Source organism: Tiliqua scincoides, chromosome 5 (assembly GCF_035046505.1).
Source record: "Tiliqua scincoides isolate rTilSci1 chromosome 5, rTilSci1.hap2, whole genome shotgun sequence".
NCBI classification, from domain to species: domain Eukaryota; kingdom Metazoa; phylum Chordata; class Lepidosauria; order Squamata; family Scincidae; genus Tiliqua; species Tiliqua scincoides.
The window spans coordinates 28103576-28122505 of record NC_089825.1 but is presented as its reverse complement, the minus strand read 5'-3'; the positions used below and the strand labels follow the sequence as shown (position 1 = coordinate 28122505).

General features: G+C 42.8%; 1 protein-coding gene and 1 pseudogene across 2 annotated transcripts in view; both read right to left on the bottom strand.

The window, feature by feature from the left end:
* Positions 1-18930, bottom strand: part of DYNC1I1 (dynein cytoplasmic 1 intermediate chain 1) — a 251207-nt gene that overhangs the window by 50325 nt on the left and 181952 nt on the right. For both annotated transcript variants that reach the window (XM_066627128.1, XM_066627126.1), the window contains exons 11-14: positions 12648-12794; positions 8537-8650; positions 4975-5108; positions 1976-2120 (exon numbers count right to left, since the gene is read on the bottom strand). In XM_066627128.1, the coding sequence (XP_066483225.1) occupies positions 1976-2120; positions 4975-5108; positions 8537-8650; positions 12648-12794 (540 nt within the window). The remainder of the gene's footprint in view (positions 1-1975; positions 2121-4974; positions 5109-8536; positions 8651-12647; positions 12795-18930) is intronic.
* Positions 6009-6125, bottom strand: LOC136654718 (5S ribosomal RNA; annotated as a pseudogene).

Below are 18930 nucleotides of genomic sequence, written 5' to 3'. Positions count from 1 at the left end.
CAATGCCAGAAAAATGCTGTACCAATGAAAAAGCTGATGCATAGAAGAGGAACTCTTTGGTACTCCCGAGGAAGGGAAAAACAGCAGAAAAGTACATCCAAATAGTTACTGAGATTGCTGTCTATTCCTTATTACTCTGTGTTTGTCTTTGCTTCCTACAGGCAGTCATCCAACAGGTGAGGACATCATGTGGGCTCCAGGGAAGCCAACAGCCTCCCTGCCCACCCTTCCCAATCAGATCCCGATGGCTTTGCAGACTCCAGCACAGGCAATGTCTGCAAGAACTTGTACTCAGTGTTTTGCCTATTTGCATAGGAATTGTAGTCTGCTCTCCCTTGGAGTATTAAGGCCCTTGAGATAGTAGGATACACAGGAACAAATTGGGAATATGCATTTCTGACTCACTGGGGGTGTTTGGCCAGTGAACCAGAAGTGTGTAATATCAGTCAGAGAGACACTAGACCGTGACACCTTTCCTCTGCAGTGAGGAGCTTAGTACTCCCCATATTCATTTCCGAACCCAAACCCTGAGAACTTTTCTGCTTTTTTCTACCTAATGAAAAGAAGCAGAAAAAGATCCAGCTGGAATTCTCTTCACTCCTGCAGAGTATACCAAGAACCATGCACCTCTTTTGAAACCATATCTCAGATTATTTATAGCAGAATAATGGGATGTTTTGATGAAAATCTGAGAGACTCAGACCTGCTCGTCTTCATGTGGTATGATTTAATTTTCCCTGAGCATGAGAAGCAGTGCTGGCATTGCGGCACCTTCACACTGGTTAATAATCCCTGATGAACAGGTGGCCTTTAGAAAATAATTTACATGTTCAAAGCACTAATACCTAAATAAATATAAGGCTCAACAGATTCATCCTACCAGGATATCTCTTGCCACTTGTCTACATCCCAGTTCTGCTTTCATGGTGTTCTGTGATCTTATGGCTCAGTCCCAGGAAGTATCTTTGCTTTAACTGGCACATCTCTGCATCTCTGATGTTAAAAAGCCATCACTATAAATCACCTTCCTTTCAAAACATGGGCATATTCAATGCTTGTTACAGGCTTCTGAATAAAATCCTACTTCTTTAGTTATATATGGTTGGGGCACATCTCTTCATTCACTGTTCTGCATAGGATTGCGTTGTAAGATTTATTAAAATTAATAATCGATCGTATCGTCACAACTTGGATGCCACATTGACAATGTCTGATGATGTCCCCTTGGCAACTGTGTGTCCAGTGTTGTAGGATTCTTTTCAGCTTGTACAGCCTGAGGATGTGGACAGACTCCTTTGGACTTAAGACTCCTTTGGACTTCCCCTTGACTTAAGAATGGCTCCCTCTATTGAGACTTTTCGGCGAGGCCTGAAGACCCTTCTGTTTAAACAAGCCTTCTGAGTTCCTGGCCTTTTTAACATCTTTTTAACATCTTTTAATATTTTTTACAGGCCTGATTCTTTTATGATTTGCTGCTGCTCTATGCTCTTTCAACCTGACTATTTTTTTTTTATCTGAGTGCTGTTTTTTTTATGATGTGTTAATATGTTTTAATTTGTTTTAAATTATGTTTTTAATCTGTTTTAACCTGTTGTAAGCCGCCTTGTGTCCCTTCGGGGAGAAAGGCGGGGTAAAAAATAAAGTTATTTATTTATTTATTTATTTATTTATTTATTTATTATTATTATTAAAATTAAGATTTATTAAACTTGTTGTTTGCTTTTTTATCCCACCTTTCATCTCATATGATCCCAAGGCAGTGGCTAGCAAAACATGACTAAAAACAACTAAATATCCAGCAACAGAGACTGAGAAATGAGTCCTAATTCAGCTGTAGTAGACATCAGCTATTCTTCTTTTAAAGCCCAAACATCCAATGTAAGAAATGGTTTAGCATTAAACCTGATCTGGGCCATTGTATTGCTAGCAAAATAGGATAGGCAGTCAAACAAGCTTCCCCACTCCCATATCTTACCTTTGTGGTCCACAGCTTGACAGTCCAATCAAATGAAGATGTGACAAAGAGATGTGAGAAGTCAATTGGGCCCACTGCCATATGGCAATTGATTCCTGTGACAGGACCCTGATGGCCTTCAAAGATTTCACCAATGCCTGCTTTACTGTAGAAAAACAGATAAATACCTTCAGGAAACATCCAATACCAAAAAATGTCCTTTGTCTCAGGTGTCACCCTCACTGTTCTACCATGTCTAACTCTGTGATCCAGCAAGTCAGATCTAGTGTTCATAAGACAGATCAATGGTCCTGGGTAAGGGCACAACTCATATTTCTTAATCCTTGTTAGACCAAGTGCAACACAGAAGTTGCCATGTGAACAACTAGGGACAAGGAAATGAAGACACTAGGGTCGCTGATCCTCTTTTCAGCATTCTATAGCTCTTCCAGTCCATAGTGCCACAACACCTCAGCCTGGAAACTCAGCAGCAGGCATACCTTTGTCAGGTTCTGTATGCCATGGTATCTGTAGCAGAACAAGTGTCCTAGTTGTACGGCTGAAGCCACTACAGACCATTCTGATTATGCTGCTGGTAAACCACTTCAATTACATTTGGCCCAGTCCCTATACATTACTGCAATGAAGCCCAAGCACATGGCATAATAAATGCATATTCTTCCCCTACTTTTAACCACATTGCTGCAAATAAATATTTCACTTTAAAAAAATTCACTATTTGTAGAAAGAAAGAAAGAAAGAAAGAAAGAAAGAAAGAAAGAAAGAAAGAAAGAAAGAAAGAAAGAAAGAAAGAAAGAAAGAAAGAAAGAAATTGGTGTAGTTTTTCATTTAGGGGTTCATTATGGGATGATCTAGGTTCATAGAATACTTGCAACATGGCCAATGTATTTTCAGGCCAACTATCTACTGCACCCTACGCCCTATCATTAGCAGGAAAGAATTCCCTCGTCAATGCAAGCAGTTTAAGGGGGCTGTAAATCAGAGGGTACATTCTTTCCTGAAAAGTACCTAGCAGCAGCAAAGCCACTTGCTTCTCTTCACCATTATTCCCAGTTCTGGCAGCAGAAAGCTCATTCCTGGGAACCCCTTAGAAATCTGGAGGTTTCTTGTGTTGTTACTTGTTTACAATAAATGTAAACTGTGGCCCTTGCATGTTTTTTTCCCTCCATTTATTTAGTTGTTATATTTCTATTTTATTCTTTTCCAATTCTAACTGTCAATGTTTAGCACAATATTATTAAAAATAACATTTAAAAACTGGATCAGGGCCAGCTCTAGATCAGGTCCATGATGGGGGTAAGAGAAACACTAACTTGGTTCCAATATGGATTACATCAACCCCCACAGCTGCTAGCTCCTCAAATAAAGTCAAATAGAGAAACAGAAGCTGTGTGTGACCAGGAACATAGTGGTAGAAACGGTAAATGCCTACCTTCACCATGGTCCAGATCATTCCCATCCCCCATCCCTTCCCCACTTCCTGCAGCTTACTTTTAACAAAGAAAAAGAAGCATATAGGCACCAAACCGGCTCTTAGAAGCAAATTCTTTTAAACCAACATATTTCCACATACCTTAGGGGTTTCCCACTGCCTGCGAGTAGAGACCCAATCCTACCCTGTCCTCCTCCCACTTTGCCACTCAGTGCATCTGCACACTAGACACTCAAAAGAACATAATAAAGTAGTGTTTGACTCCTTAAAAACAAAAAGGGTAATTGATAATGGCAATATAATGATAACAAATTGATGTTTCTGGTAAGATTACATATAATGAGGCTAATAAATTAATCTATGTAAAACTAAAACACATTAAAGTGAAAGTATTAATTCACAACTGGCACATCTGAAAAGCTGAGGGTTTATTTTTTTTGTAAGTGGCAACCACAATGAAACAGTTAAAACAGAATCATTCATACTCATTTCAACAAACAGGAGGAACTGAACTTCCTTTTAAGAGCATCCAAAGGCTCCACTTTCACAGAGCCTGCTAGCAGAAAGAACAAAATGTTCTGTTACACTGACAGCTAACTCTTCATCTTTCATCAACTTAGGGCAGAGCATGAGCCTATGTTCAACATGGTGCTGGAGCTCAAAATGGCAGCCCCATGACAAGATCTCCATCTTCTCCGATTAATGTTAAGATACACTTACCCTTGTCATGACAGTACCACATTGTCCATTTCCTCCTACACACACATGGCAGTCAGTAACATGGAGTGGAACAGGGTTGGGCAATGCTCAATATGATGGTTATAAGAGGGGAGAGGGAACTCAAAAGGGGGACAACCATTTTCAGCAGCAAACCTCACTTAGCAAGTCCTCTGTTCAGTCTGTTTTTACGTGCGTGTGGACAGGTGTGGACAGAATCCAGGCTTCAGGAACCTGAATGCTAACAGAACTCCAAGATTCACCAGTTGTAGCCAAGATTCCACCCAGTTAGAATCAGCCCTTTCCTCCTGTACTGATTTCCTAAATTAAGTCACCTGCTTTGAAGTTGCTATTAATCATGAAGGGGAAAAGTGGGGGCAAGATTTAGTTGAGGCCCAAACAGATGTGATAAAGGAGTCTGAATGGATTTCAGAATCTGGGTAAGTTCAAAGTACCTGTGAGGTGGGAATCTGATTCTGTTCACAACTGCAGTGCTTGGGGAGAGAGGCAGCAAATCCTTCTACTGCTTCTTCACTTCTAAATTGCTCCCCCAACATGCTATTAGCTTTACTGAAAATTAACAAATGTCGCTATGACAAGATTCCTGCATTTTCCACCACAGCACTGCTTGTGGAAGCTTACACAGGGTGTGTGTGTGTACAATTTTGATCATGGAAATGATGCAAGGAGGTTACACTTTGCTGAGCGCCACTGCCTTTATTACAGTCTGAGATCCTTGCTGCTTTAAAGGGAAAAATAATCACATTTTGGCCTTTACAGTACGTACATTGATATATAGATATATACGAGCTATGTCATATAAACAAAATGCATTTGTTTGTTTAATCACCTTCCATGACGGCAAGCTGTGTAGACTGTGCCCTCTTCACTTCCGACAACAAAATTATTGACATCTCCCGTTGGAAAAGCCATCCCAGTAACTGCCACTGACTTGGATTTATTGTATGCAAGTTCCATACTCTCCTAGAAAACAGACCAGAAGTATTGTTCAGTTGCTCTCTGGATGTGTTATAAGTAGAAATAGATCAATTTTCTCTATAGTTGTCAATGCAGGTCTTTTTCCACAAGTGTATATATAAAGTGGCACCATGAAAAAGGTAAAGTGTAGATGTGACACATACAGGGCCATGGACACATGAACAGGGCCTCCCCATCAGGCAGAAGACTGCTAGGAGGCACCCACTTCTATCTACCAATTTGCTTCCACTGATCCTCTTCCTACCACTTCCTGGATTGGAAAAGGAAAAGTGTGGAGAAGAAGACAGTGGTGGGCTACAGTGTTCGAGGAGCACAAGCTGGCACATCACCAGATAAGGGGGCCAGCATTTGGTACACAGCCTCAAGTGCCAGGAGGTCTTGGGCTGGCACTGCATGTGAATCATATGTTGACTTCTTTTTTCTCCCTATATTTTACTGAAAGAAAAAGGAGCCTAAATGTAGCTAAAAATGAAACAAGTTTGAGTCAACTTATACAGATGAAGCGTTTGGTTTTGGGGAAGTGCTGCCAGAGCTAGATGGAGCTCCTATGAACCTTGACCATAAGAGGGCTAGAGTGTTTGCCTAGGCACCCTGTGATCAGTTGCCTGAGGGCTTGAGCTGGATGCCGTGGTGGACTAGACAACAATACTGTTTGTAGATCAGAAAAAAATCAGATCGGCAGAATACAATGCTTGCCAACAGCAGAATCTGGCGCTACTTACCCATCTCCTTTTGTGTTTGAAAAAAACAAAACAAAAGCCATTCCCTAGTGGTTGGAAAATTATTATTTTCAAGTTATAAGTCCATACAGTTTTAACCTTAGTTAGTAAGTTCATGGGGTTGGTGATTGGTTGGCAACCTTCAGTCTCAAAAGACTATGGTGCAAACCTACAGCACCTGGTATTCCCAGGCGGTCTCCCATCCAAGTACTAACCAGGCCTGACCCTGCTTAACTTCCAAGATCAGACGAGATTGGGCATGTGCAGGGTAACAGTTGCATTCAAGTAAACTGAATCTTGATTAAACACACTGAAATCAGTGAAACAAATTACTTGTGACTAACCCAACAACAATTAATTTCAATGACTCTTAGTCATGATTAACTTTATTTGGATACAATCCATTTATTAATATCTTGGACCCAAGATACTGGGACCCAAGATACCCAAGGCCCATCTAGTTCAGCATTCTGTTTTCCCCAGTGTGCCACCAGCTGCATGAGGGAAGCCTACAAGCAGGAAGGAAAAGCATACGACTCTCCCACCACTGCTTCCCTGGAATTTGTATCCAGAGGCATGCTGTCACTAACCGGGAAGCAGTGCATGGAAATCACAACTAGTAGCCATTGATAGACCTGTCCTTCCCTCTTAAAGACACCCAAGCTAATGACCATCACTACATTTTAGGGCAACAAATCCTAAAGACTAATTACATGCTATAAGTACATGAAGTACCGCCTCCTTTGTTCATTCCAAATCTACTGCACATAAATTTCACTGGATGAAATTTATGGAAATTATGTTTAATGGGCCTTACTCCAAAGAAGGTTTACTCCAAGTTTAATGGGTCTTACTCCAAGGAAATCCTATACACATTATAGGATTTCAGCCTGAATCACCTTCTTTTTCCAAGCTAAAAAGTCTCAAATGCAGTCTTCCTTTGTAAGAAAAGTGCTATAGCCTCAGATTATTTTGGTTGCCCTATTTTGCATTTTTTCAAGCTCTACAATACTCTTCCTGGGGTTCAATGGCCAGAATTGTACACAGTAGTCCAAATGTGGCCATACTGTAGGAACATTGTATTATTACTGTACCTTCAATTCCTTTCCTAAAAGCCCCTAGCAAAGCATTTGCACAGTGGATACTCATGCATACTGGGTTAATTTTTTCATTGAACTATCTACCACAATCCAAAAATTGTTTTCTTAGTTCATCATTAACAGCTCAGACTCCATCATCCTACATGTGAGTTTTTTTGCCCTAATGAACATCACTTTACACTTATGACAATGAGCTACATTTGCCCATTCTTTTGGTATGGAGCACTTCACAATCTGCTTGGGTTTTTACCACCCTGAATCATTTGATGTCATCTGCAAATTTGGTCTCCTCACTGTTTTCCCCTAACTTCAGATCATTACCAAACAAGTTAAAAAGCACTAACCCTAATGAAGATCCTTGGGGTACTCCACATCTTCCTTCTGTCCACTCTGAAAACTGCCCATATATTCCTACTCTCTGATTCCTGTTTTTTGCTTCTTCTTTTTTGTAACCAGTTACCAATCCAGATAAAGATCTGTCCTTTTATTCCATGACTGCTAACTTTACTCAAGAGCCTTTCATGAGGGACAGGTCAAAAACTTTTTCAAAGTCCAAGTCCACTTGTCAACTGAGGGCACAATGCTAACCAACTCTCCAGCACTGACATAGCTGTGTCAATGTGGTATGCACTGCATCCTGTAGTGGGGAGGCAAACAAGGGGGCCTCCTTAAGGTAAGGTATATTTCTAATACCTCATTATCTCAATACCTTGAGGCGGCCTTGCAGCTAGATCAGTGCAAGAAAGTTGGTTAGGACTGTGCCCTGAATCATCATCCACATGCTGGCCAACACTCAAAGAACTCTAGAAGGTTATTGAAACAAGTCTTACCTTTGCAGAAGCTGATTCTTCTTCAGAATGTCTTGTTCTTCTACATACTTTACAATTTTATCCCTAATTATGCTTCTGACCAGTTTACCCAGAATAGATGTTAAGATGACTACTTGTAATTTCCTGTATCCCTTTGATTAATACAATCAGTGTCTCAATGACTACCTTCCAGTCATCTGGCATTGAGCATTTTAAAGAGCAAGTTATGTATTTTTGTTAGAAGATAAATAATTTCACATCAGAGTTTGTTAAGAACACTTGGGTGAATGCTGTCTGAACCCAGTGATTTGTACTAAAATAACAACATAAATGTGAGAGCAAAAAGTAGCATTAAGAGGGAAATACATTTGTCACATTTTTGATAGGGGTTGTTTCATTTAACCATTGGATGCAGATGAAAAACACAGTTTCTGTGATGAGTTTCATTGCCACATTTAAATCTGGTCTATATTGGCTCAGTAACACTACAGAGTGTGATATTTACAACAGGAGACTTGCTTGATTACCTGTGCTTTAAAATGGATTGTTTCATTTTCACTTAAAACTGACCTGCATATTAGCGCATTACAATAATTATATGATTTGTGGCAGAGGAAATGGGTTTTGGCTCTAAGAAAAGCCAACTGCTGGAAGCAAGCTGGACTCTTTCAAGTGCATCCATGGGTTTTAGTCTGTATAGGATGTGAGGTTTTGGCTTTTAGGGAACACTATTCCATTAAATACGTCCTTGCGCTTTTTTCTTGTGCAGGTGAAAACAAACCCACCTGTGGAGTTGAGAGCATATCCAGACTCCAGGAGCACATTTTGCCATCTGTGGAAACTGTAATGAGGTTGTGCGCATTTTGTGTTCCGACGACATTTACACAGTATACAGGGTGCTGAAAACACACAAAAGGCCAGAAATCAGAGCGTGTCTACTAATGTTTTTCAAAAGCATGTTTCCAACTGTCTCAGATGTTATTTACATGGGGTGGGGGCAGTGAGGTTGCCACACAATGCCCAGATCTCCTTTATTGGCCAGTTAGGCCTAAAACTTTCTTGTTTTGCCAAAAGCGTGAATGCACATGATGAGATTTTTAAAAAATGCTTTTAAAGCTTCATTTTACAACAATATAAACTGGCCAAGAAGATTATTGCTGTGAACGTGCTGAATTAAACAGAGGAAATTTCACCCACATGGTTATCATGGTATTGATAGTTTTTGATGCTGAAAATTATAACCAGAAAAAGCTTCAAATGGGACAAAAATATGTAGGCTTTGTGAAGAAAATTGCTGCACAAAGAAAGAAAGAAAAACTACAACAAATTGCCAACTTTGACACAGTTTGGCCACTGTACAAAATATTTCCAAACACTCTTCATTGGAAAAAATGAAAACAAATCCATTAATTCTTAATCATGAGCCAATTTTTGCTCTTATTTTTGTTAAAGTTAAAGTTAACCTGAATTAACTGTACCAGTCTATCATGTTATTCTAGAATTAAATGGACCAAGAATTCTTTTCTACAATGAGAAGAGCTGGGCGTTGAGCCATGACTAGAAGCCCCTCCCAAGTTTGTGGTCTGCTCCATTTAAATTTAGGCTCTATTTTATTCTCATTTACTATATGTTTTTACAAGAAGTCAAACCCTGGGGTATATTAGCACAAACCTAAGCCATCCTTGGCCTACACATGCAGTACAATAAGGTGGTAGAATTCTGAGGTGTTGGAGAAACTGTACCACCTCTGGCTGCGAAGCTGCTCCCAGGTGAGATTCTTGGGGTAGTGTTGGGGTAGTCTATATCTGAGGCATCACAACTGAGGACACCCTCCTTCTCTGATCACCGCCTGCATAACTTCTGATGATCGGGAGATGGGGGGGGGGCTCAGATGAAGAATAAGGTTTAGATAGGTTCGTATGGAATGGAACTACTCTCTTAAACCATGGTTTTTAAAAGTCCACCTTATATTTTCATATGGCATGTTATGGTTGGGTACATGGAAGACAGCATACAAGAAGGCTGCTTCTATGTGCACACAAGCAAATATTGGGTAATTCAGTTCTGATACTATAGATTTACACCCTTCATATGCCATTGCGTCTGCACTAAGTGCATAGAGTCATAAGAACAGCCCTGCTGGATCAGGCCATAGGCCCTTCTAGTCCAGCTTCCTGTATCTCACAGTGGCCCACCAAATGCCCCAGGGAGTGAACAAGACAGGAAGATACCTGCATCTTGGTGCTCTCCCTTGTGTCTGGCATTCTGACATAATCCACCAGTCAAAACAGGCCTGTTATATTCTATATGTGAATTGGAGACTCAAATCAGCTCATCTCTTTGTATATTAGACATCTGCCCTCCTCACTATGGTGCTTATACAGGCAGGTAATATAGTTCCCTTAAGCTGTGAATTGCGGAGACGAAAGAGGGCAAAGTTCAGATAGGTGGGGCACCATTCAGTAGCATGAGGATGGCTCCCTGTTTTTCTCACCGCACTTTCCTGTGCAGAGCCTGGCTTTAATAAGAGCTGTCAGTTGTCAATTTCACAAGCTATAAGTCTCACTACAGAATCAAAAAGGATGTTTCAAATGCAAGAGTGGGAGGTGGGGGGAGGAAGGCAACTGTACTTTGCAGCGAATCTAACTGGGCTCCTTCCTTTCCCAGGAGAAAGATGCCATCTTGCTTTTATTTATTTTGAAAATGAAATCATCATGCTAGAGGGTTTTTTCCTTAATTAAAATTTCCTGTTATCCCAAATGCAGATGTGTAGTGGGTGTGAAAGGAAATTAGTGAGTAATGTGTGGTGGGACTCCCTTTCCTTGTGAATCCTGGCACCAATACGAACGGATAAGCTCAGGAAATTTGAAAGGCAGTGGTTAGTGGCAACATGGAATGTATTTTTATGTTGGAGATGGGGGGCACAGATGGAGAGAGTAATTCCTGTTTTCCTATAGACTGTAAAATTACAGTTTAAGCATGCATATTGAGCAACATATACTCTCATAGAACTGGTCCAACCCATGTTTTGAACATTCTCCAGAACATTCGGAATCACAATCAAACAATGCATTGAAACATTCACAAGGCCTAGAGCCCAATCCTGAGCTCAGCACTCCGGCTTTCCACCGGAGCAGACTGTCGCAAACGTGCCATAAGGCACATCTGTAAGGCTTACAGCCAGGCTAGCACCTGTGCTAGCCCAGCACTGGCTGGCACTGGGCTAGTGCTGGGTGGGTGCCTGTCCTCTGCTGCTTGGCAGTCTCATGGACCGCTGAGCCACGGCACAGTAAGCGGGGGCGGGGATGGGGGGTGGGCAGGAGGTGTTCCGGGGAGGGGGGAGGCAGGCAGAGGGCAAAGGGAGGGTAGGGAGGAGGCATGATGGGAAGGCACGGGGTGGAGAAAGAACAGGTGGGAGGCGTGCCAGGGGGAGGGAGGCAGGTCCGGGGGAGCTCTACTCCACTGGATCCAAGGCGTTTGTGTGAGGCATGGCGCCCTACACGAACACCTTTACCTTACCCATTGCGGGGTACCTTACCCATCGTGTGGGGCTTGGCGCCCTACATGAACGTCTTTACCTAGCCCATTGTGGGGCTGCTTCCCTTACCTGGGAGAAGGGGACAAAAGTCCGCGGCAGGCTGAGGCGTGCAGGGTGCAGTGGGAGCCGTTCTTAGCGCCACTGCAGCCGCGTGCCCTGGGCAGCTCAGGATTGGGCAGCTAATCATCTTGCATAAGTTCATAGAAAAAAATAAGCTCATCTTGACAGTACTAAATGGTTGTGTGAACCAGATAAGGGTTAAGCGATTGGAATGTGTATAATTCCTTTAACCTTTATCTCCTAGTATCATCCTAGTAGTCTGAATCTGATAGCCAATATGCATAGAAAAGATACTTTGAAATGAATAGAATTCACCTTCTGTGTTCTTATACATTTTAATGCAAAGTATTTTTCTGTGCAATGGTGCAATGATATTCCAAGTGTTAATGTATTATTCTGTAGAGGTGTAGATATGTTCAAGTAGATGGCAGGTAATAAGCAGGTGGAGAAAAGTGGAATCCATTTCTTTTGCATTAGATCAACACTGTCAGTGATCTTCACAGTCTACAATAACTTTCCGTGTTACTAACAGCCCAATCCTATTGGGCTGCCTCACTGGCAGAACTAGCATTCTTCTAGTGCTGACTGTTTTACAGTAGATCTCTCTGCACTGTGGAGGCACACATGTCCTTTTACTCAGAGGAGACCTCCATGACTGCCCACAACAGGATGCAGTGGTAACGATTTTGGTGCCACTGCATCAGCAGGAGGAAATGGATAGGATTGGGCTCCAGGTCGTCCACTCAAAAGAATCTTGTTGAGTATTGTAGCTTGGTGACTGGTGAAAAATAGAATGCCATCACTGGATTTATGAAATTGATCTAACTCCAAGGTGTGTATGACTCATGTGCAGTAAGACTTCTGATGCCAGAAATATGAAGCAAAATATCCCTCTTGGATCAATGGCCATGTATACTATTGCCAGAATAAACATTTTTTTACACTTGTCTCAATGTTTAGATCACAACTTGCACATTCAGGGACTTTGCAACCAATTTAACTCAACCTTGTACTAAAGATCCCAGTTGTGCAAAGCATGTTTGATGGATCGCCTTTTGACAGCAGGGTGCTACTTTTCACCATATTCAATGCTTTGTCAATTTCAGTTTCCCAGGAAAGGACCAGACAGCTGTATTTTCATAGGATCTGAAACACAGTACAAGTACCAATTGTATCCCATAATCTGTCAGTTTTTGTATCCCACCTCCTTGTTGTTGTTGTTTTAAAAAAGCACAACAAAACTACACTGCAAAGATCCTGCTATTGTATCAGATTAAGGAGACCAACTTGATCCTTACCGTGTGAGCAGCAGCAGAAAGGGGTGTACGCTGAACAGGTGTTCTCCTGTGACTGCGATTATCCCACAGCACAATTTGGCCAGAATAGGTCCCCCCAACAACCAGGTTGGGATGAAAGCGGGCAAAGCAGACAGACATCACAGAAGACTGGAATGAAAAAAGAGTAGAGAACAAACAAAAAGGTCTTATTTCAATGGTAAGTCTCCCTCTTTTGTTTCCCTCTGGGAAAATAATCCTTAAGTAATATTCTGAAACCTCTATTCCTTTGATCCATCATTCTTTGAAAACTCAGACCTGTTCATACCGTAGGACTGGTTCACAAACTCAATACCTGAGCACTGAGTGTCAAGTAATCTTATAAAATAACTATTTTATTTAAAGATTTCCATTTACAAAACAGCAAAACCCTAACCAACCTTTCATACTCTCATTTCAGACACAAACCATTTTTACTTTTATATTCTGTTTTTGAAGTTATCAGAGATCAAACTCATCCAAAGTACCTGTGATATACTGCAAACTTGTATGACCTTCCCCAACATCAGTAAAACTTGGTTTACAAAAAGAAAAGTTTGTCAGTGCCAATACCACAGCATATATATAGGCCTGTCCTATACACATTTTCCTGGGAGTAGGTCCCACTGAACTCAATGGGACTTACTTCTGAGTAGACATGCATAGGATTGTGTGGTAAGTTTAGTAGGCCTTTTACACATGCTCCTTTAAAGTCAACATTTAAGAAACAGGAGTCACCTTCAGAAGAAATCATCCTTGAAATTATGGTGCAAAGCGGCTCTGGGCTGTGTAGCTAATTTGTCCATTTAAACCAGTCAGCATACTTTGTCAAACCACCCTGTTAATTTGTGGAACCTGAAAGCATTTTATCATGAACTTGGTTGCTATTAACAAAGGGGTATATAAAAGGATACATTTGTTTGCCACTTCCTCTGGCCACCTAGCCCTCAGCTCTCCTGCGCTTCCTTGGCCTTTCCCTTATGTACTTGTTCTGATTCTGCTGGCATCTCTCCTTCTAGATCCTGCCCCCTTTCTTGCCCCAGCTCTCCCCTCCCCATGATTGATCTCTGCTTGCCTGAGCAGCCTCAGCCCCCTCTCAGGAGCCCAGGTCACTCAGGTCTCCTCCAAGCCCCACAGGCCACTACAAGCAGCCATGCCAGAGTGGTTTGGCCTGAGCACCTGCCAATAGGCCAGACACACACACAGATGCCGGCAGGGCCTGCACTTCCTGACCTGGGATTGGTTCAAGATGGCCGGCCTGTTAGAGGATGCTTTTGTCATTTCTCTGCCATCAGTGGCAAATTGTCATTGGTCCCTCATCACTCCTTTGCCGGGCTGCTCTCTCACTTTCTCTACTTGGGCCAGGAGTAGATCCCATGCTTGTGTTTGGGGGGGGGGTGACATGAGCACTACCAACTCTAGAGCCCAGGTCAACCAGGTGGGTAGAGCTGGGTTCCGAATTGAACTTAATGGCTTCTGTGGCAAAGGTTTTCTGGGTGGGTAGACCCAGACTTGGAGCCCAGATCTATCTGCTGGGTAGACCTGGGCTCCCATCTAGACTTGGAGCCCAGGTCTACCGGCTGGGTAGACCTGGGCTCCTGCCTGGATTTGGAGCCCAGGGCTACCAGCTGGGTAGACCTGAGCTCCTATTCCAGTCAATTTTGTTGGCACCTGCCCACTGGGCATTCTCCTGGTGCCCATTTTGCTCTCCAGCTTGGCAGACGCCCTTCTGCTCTCCTGTGGGCAGACAGTTGGGGGGGCATGCACCCATGGCCCTCCCTTGGATCCGCCCCTAACTCAAGCAGGACTGTCTTGTGCCATCTGCTTTGCCTCCTCTGCACCTCTGTCCTGGTAAGTCCAACGCCAGACAGTACACCAAAGATGTGTCACCATAGCCAGACGTCACTTATTGAGAAATGGGCACAGTTGGTACACCATCAAAAGTTAGAAAAAAAATATATTCCTGAGCATCTGGGTTCAAATGCAGGAGAACCCCAAACTACAAATGTGAACCTTCAAGGGAAGTGGTACTCCATCCAGAATCATCAGGAATCCTATTAATTGACCCAAAGTTTTCTGACCAGGAGCACCTCTGTCTTCTCTGAATTATTTTCATGTTGAAATACTTTCTGAGATCCCCCTTTCCCTGAGAAATGGGAAGTTCAGGGAACCTTTATTGATCATTTTATTTCAGAAGAGAAAGCCTTGAGTACAAGTCCCAGGAAAGGAGACCTGCATGCACAACAATCAGGCCTCCCTTAGTTTGATGTATGCATCTGCCTTGGCATCCTTGTCAATATTTCTTTGGAATGGTCAATTTCATGTTATCTTCCTGCCTGATACAAGCAGCATCCCAATTTACAAAACCTGCTACTGCCGAATTATCAGACTCTATTCATTTATCATGAAGCCTGAATGCCACGTGTTATACTGAGAATGAAGGATAAATGTACAATAAATGCATTCAGTAATATCAGAAGAGGCTCTTCACACTTAGGCCTAAATCCTAACCAACTTTCCAACACTGACACAGCTGTGCCAATCGGGCATGTGCTACGACCTGCAGTTGGGTGGTAGTCATGGAGGTCTACTCAAGCTAAAGACAGGCTTATTCCCTCCCCTTAGAGCTGCACTGCCCTTACCTCGGTAATGGAAAGTTCGTTAGGATTGTGCCCTTAATAGAACAATAGTTGCTATCAATATCTTGAAGGAGAAGGAACACCATGTGGTTGCCACATGCAGCAATGGCAGCCTTTCATGCAGGCCAGTGAGATCTGGTTGTCCAATATTCTTCAAAAAAAAAAAAAAAAAATCAATATACTTTTCTGTATATTTTTTAACAGTAGGGAAGAAACAGCCCAAATTAAGTAGAAGTACTTAGCTTGTCACTGTGGAAAAAACAATCCTTGGTTAGATAAACATTTGGGCTAATCCAGCAAGGCTGTGCTTTTGTTCTTAAAAAATAGGAAAATGCTGTTGAGGTAGAGCTGCAGCTCAGCACAGAAGCTCCCAAGTACAATCTCAGACCTTTCCTGGTAGGGCTGGGAAAGATCTCTGTCTGAAACCGGGGAGAACTGCTCCCAGACAACTCTTGACCAAGATGGTCTGATTCTGAATAAGACCGGCTCTGCCTATACACCTCTGTGTGCTGTATTTAGAGCCCTGAAAACATTCACTCTGTGCCTAGTAAGGCTGTTTTTTATTTTGGAAAATTAATGCAAGCCAGATTTGGAATAGTGATGGCACATCCCGTTAACCGCAGATGGATATGCTCACAACAGATAGTCATTTGCATTATCTTAGTTAAGAAGCCTGACCTCAAGACCCACATCTGACATACACATGGTGAGCAAGTACTGGCTGCGTACGCTGGTGCTCATGTATTGGGCTGGCTCTCTGCCAGTTATTGCTTGGGACCCTTCTGCGGAAAGGTGCAAAATAAAAATTACTCTAATGTGAGATTTAGCTATGTCTTTGGTGAAATCTCTTCTTCAAAAAGTCACTCCCGAAGGCATTTTGTGGGCAACAAAACAATATTTCATTTGTGGGTTCCCATTTGTGGGAAATATAAAGAGTTCAGAAATATTTCCAGCAACCCAAAAAGTGAACAGAACCACGTAAATATAAAATAAATACTCAAGTGGTCAATGCTGTACTGCTTCCGATTTGGACCAGAGGCAGCGGGGCAGACATGGTGGTCTCGAGGCCCCTTTCTAATGACATCATTGGGTGTTTGGAGGAGCCTAGAAAGGGCCTTGGAGGACCCATTCTTTTAACTCCAAGGTCTTCAACAAGTGGCTTGGGACCCAGAATTAGGTCACGACTTGACCTTGGTGGTCACAGCGGTGCTTCTGTCACCATTTTGTGCTGCCTACACAGCCTGAGCAGTGGCCAGGGTTAGGAGTCCCTGTAAATTACTATTATCAGACTATATTCATTTATCATGAAGCCTGAATGCCACGTGTTATACTGAGAATGAAGGATAAATGTACAATAAATGCATTCAGTAATATCAGAAGAGGCTCTTCACACTTAGGCCTAAATCCTAACCAGCTTTCCAACACTGACACAGCTGTGCCAATCGGGCATGTGCTACATCCCATACGTCGCGACGCCCCAGTTTGAATACCACTGAGGTAAGGGAACATTTGTTCCCTTACCTTGTGGAGGCTTCTGTGACTGTCTCCCCACCAAAGGATGCAATGTACGCCCCACTGGCACCACTGCACCGGCCCTGGAAAATTGGATAGGATTGGGCCGTGTGCTTTGTTTTACTTAGAACAAACCAGAATATCAACCATTTTATTTTATTCTGGTTTGATAAAACAGTTTTTTCTAACTGTAGTTAGTTAACAAACCACAGTTCCCTAAGTTTATATGTAACATACATAACAAAACTATGGCTTATTCTTAAAACTTTCACTCTTCCTTCATTTTGCCCACTGCTTCCTTAGACTACCATAATGTTAACCATGGTTCACTACAGTGTCTAAACTGGGCCAAAATTTTGGCAATGGGATCAGTTCAAAAGTGGTAATTGACGTGCATATTTTTAACCCAAGGATTTTTATGTTGTTTTATCTTCTGCTTAAGAACTATGAACGGATATCGAAAAGATTTGAGAACTGGAAATTATGTGTAGTAGCAAAGAAAAAAGTCAGCTTTTACTAAAAATAAAAACAGTTGATAGCCTTTGCACAGACTTTAACACATACATGCACACACACTTCAAACCAAATGTCAAAATCTTATTTAATTAAAAAAAGGAAGTTTATATTTCCATATGGCATGTGTTGACATCTATCCCTTTGATTTACAAGAGTATGGACGGGAGGGAGCAGACTGCTTTATTCAAGAGAAACAATATAGGGAAGGAGGGCGACTTGACAGGAAAAAGTGTAGGCTGCGTTAACTTCAGTGCTTGTTAAAACATGAAGGATTAATGGTAAAAAGGGAGGGAAGAATTGTGAATGTCTCCAGTTGAGGATCTTCAAAAATGTTTGGGGTTTCGAAGAATGTCTCAGGCAACCACATGAAAAGAGACTCAGCCACACGACTCCCTAAATCCAAAACTGGTACCGCTCTACTTATACCATCAAACCAACTGACTTGAAATGGAGCCACAATTAAATTTATTTTTATTGAAAAAGTACTAAGTCCTTGAAAGGGGGAGAATGGTGCGTCAGAAAATACAGAGACTTCAGGACAAAGTTTGTAATGCAGGTATGCAGCAGCGCTGTCATTCAAGTGCACTATATCCCTGCTCTGGGGAGAGCCATATCCCAGTGGCTGCATTTTATAAAGAGCAGCCATTTTCTCCACCTACAGGCTATTCAAAATGGCATCCTCATCAAAGTTGAGCATGTAAAGAAAAGGAATGCATGTTTATCACTGCAGGCACGGCTGGGGGTCAATGGTGTTACTCAGAGTTCAATTTTGTTCCCTACGCAATTTAGCAGCTACATGGAACTTCTGGAGGAGGTTTCTTGGAAATTTGTAGCGTCACTGATATACAGATCACACCAACTCTCTCTCTCTTTCCCAATGCATTCTAGGGAAGCTGTTGACATTCTGAATCAGTTGCTAATAACTGGATGAGGGCCGTCAAATGTGGGTCCTGTGGGTCCTGGCCTCTGCCCCCTTAAGGGGCAGGGGCAGCCAGGAGACAGGGGGAAGGCAGCGGCACGATCCACAGGATCGCACTGCTCAGGGGGGCTGCAGGGACTTGGGTGCACTTGCTCAAGCCTCCTGCAGCCTCCCAGGGGTGCGGGGAGCCCTGTGCAACCTTCGGCAGGGCTCCCCAGGTCAGGAAAAGTGAAAGCAGAGCGATCACGCCCCGCTCTGCAAAACCAGAAGCAGAGCACGATCGCTCCGTTTTCCCTTCTGACAGGGCTGCAGGGACTGGGGTGCACACTCCAGTCCCTGCAGCAGCTGTCCCTGTGTGTGGGGAGCCCTGCGCAAGTGCCTGCAGGGCTCCCCAGGTTAGGGAAGGGGAGAGTGGGGCTATCGCACTCCGCTTCCGCTTTTGCGGAAGTTCATCCCAGTCCTTGCAGTCCCTTGAGTGACGCGATCCTGGGGATCGCGTCACTGCCTTCCCCCTGCCCCTGCTGCCTCTTCCCAGGACTTACTGCGGCTTTCAAAGTCCCAGAGAGTTTGAAAACCACAGCCTTACCTCTTGGCTGCATTGCAGCTGCACCGATGCAGGAAAGTTCAATAGGATTGGGCCCACGGTTGTTTTCCGAGTGAAAGTGGAAGTCTTAGTCTGCTC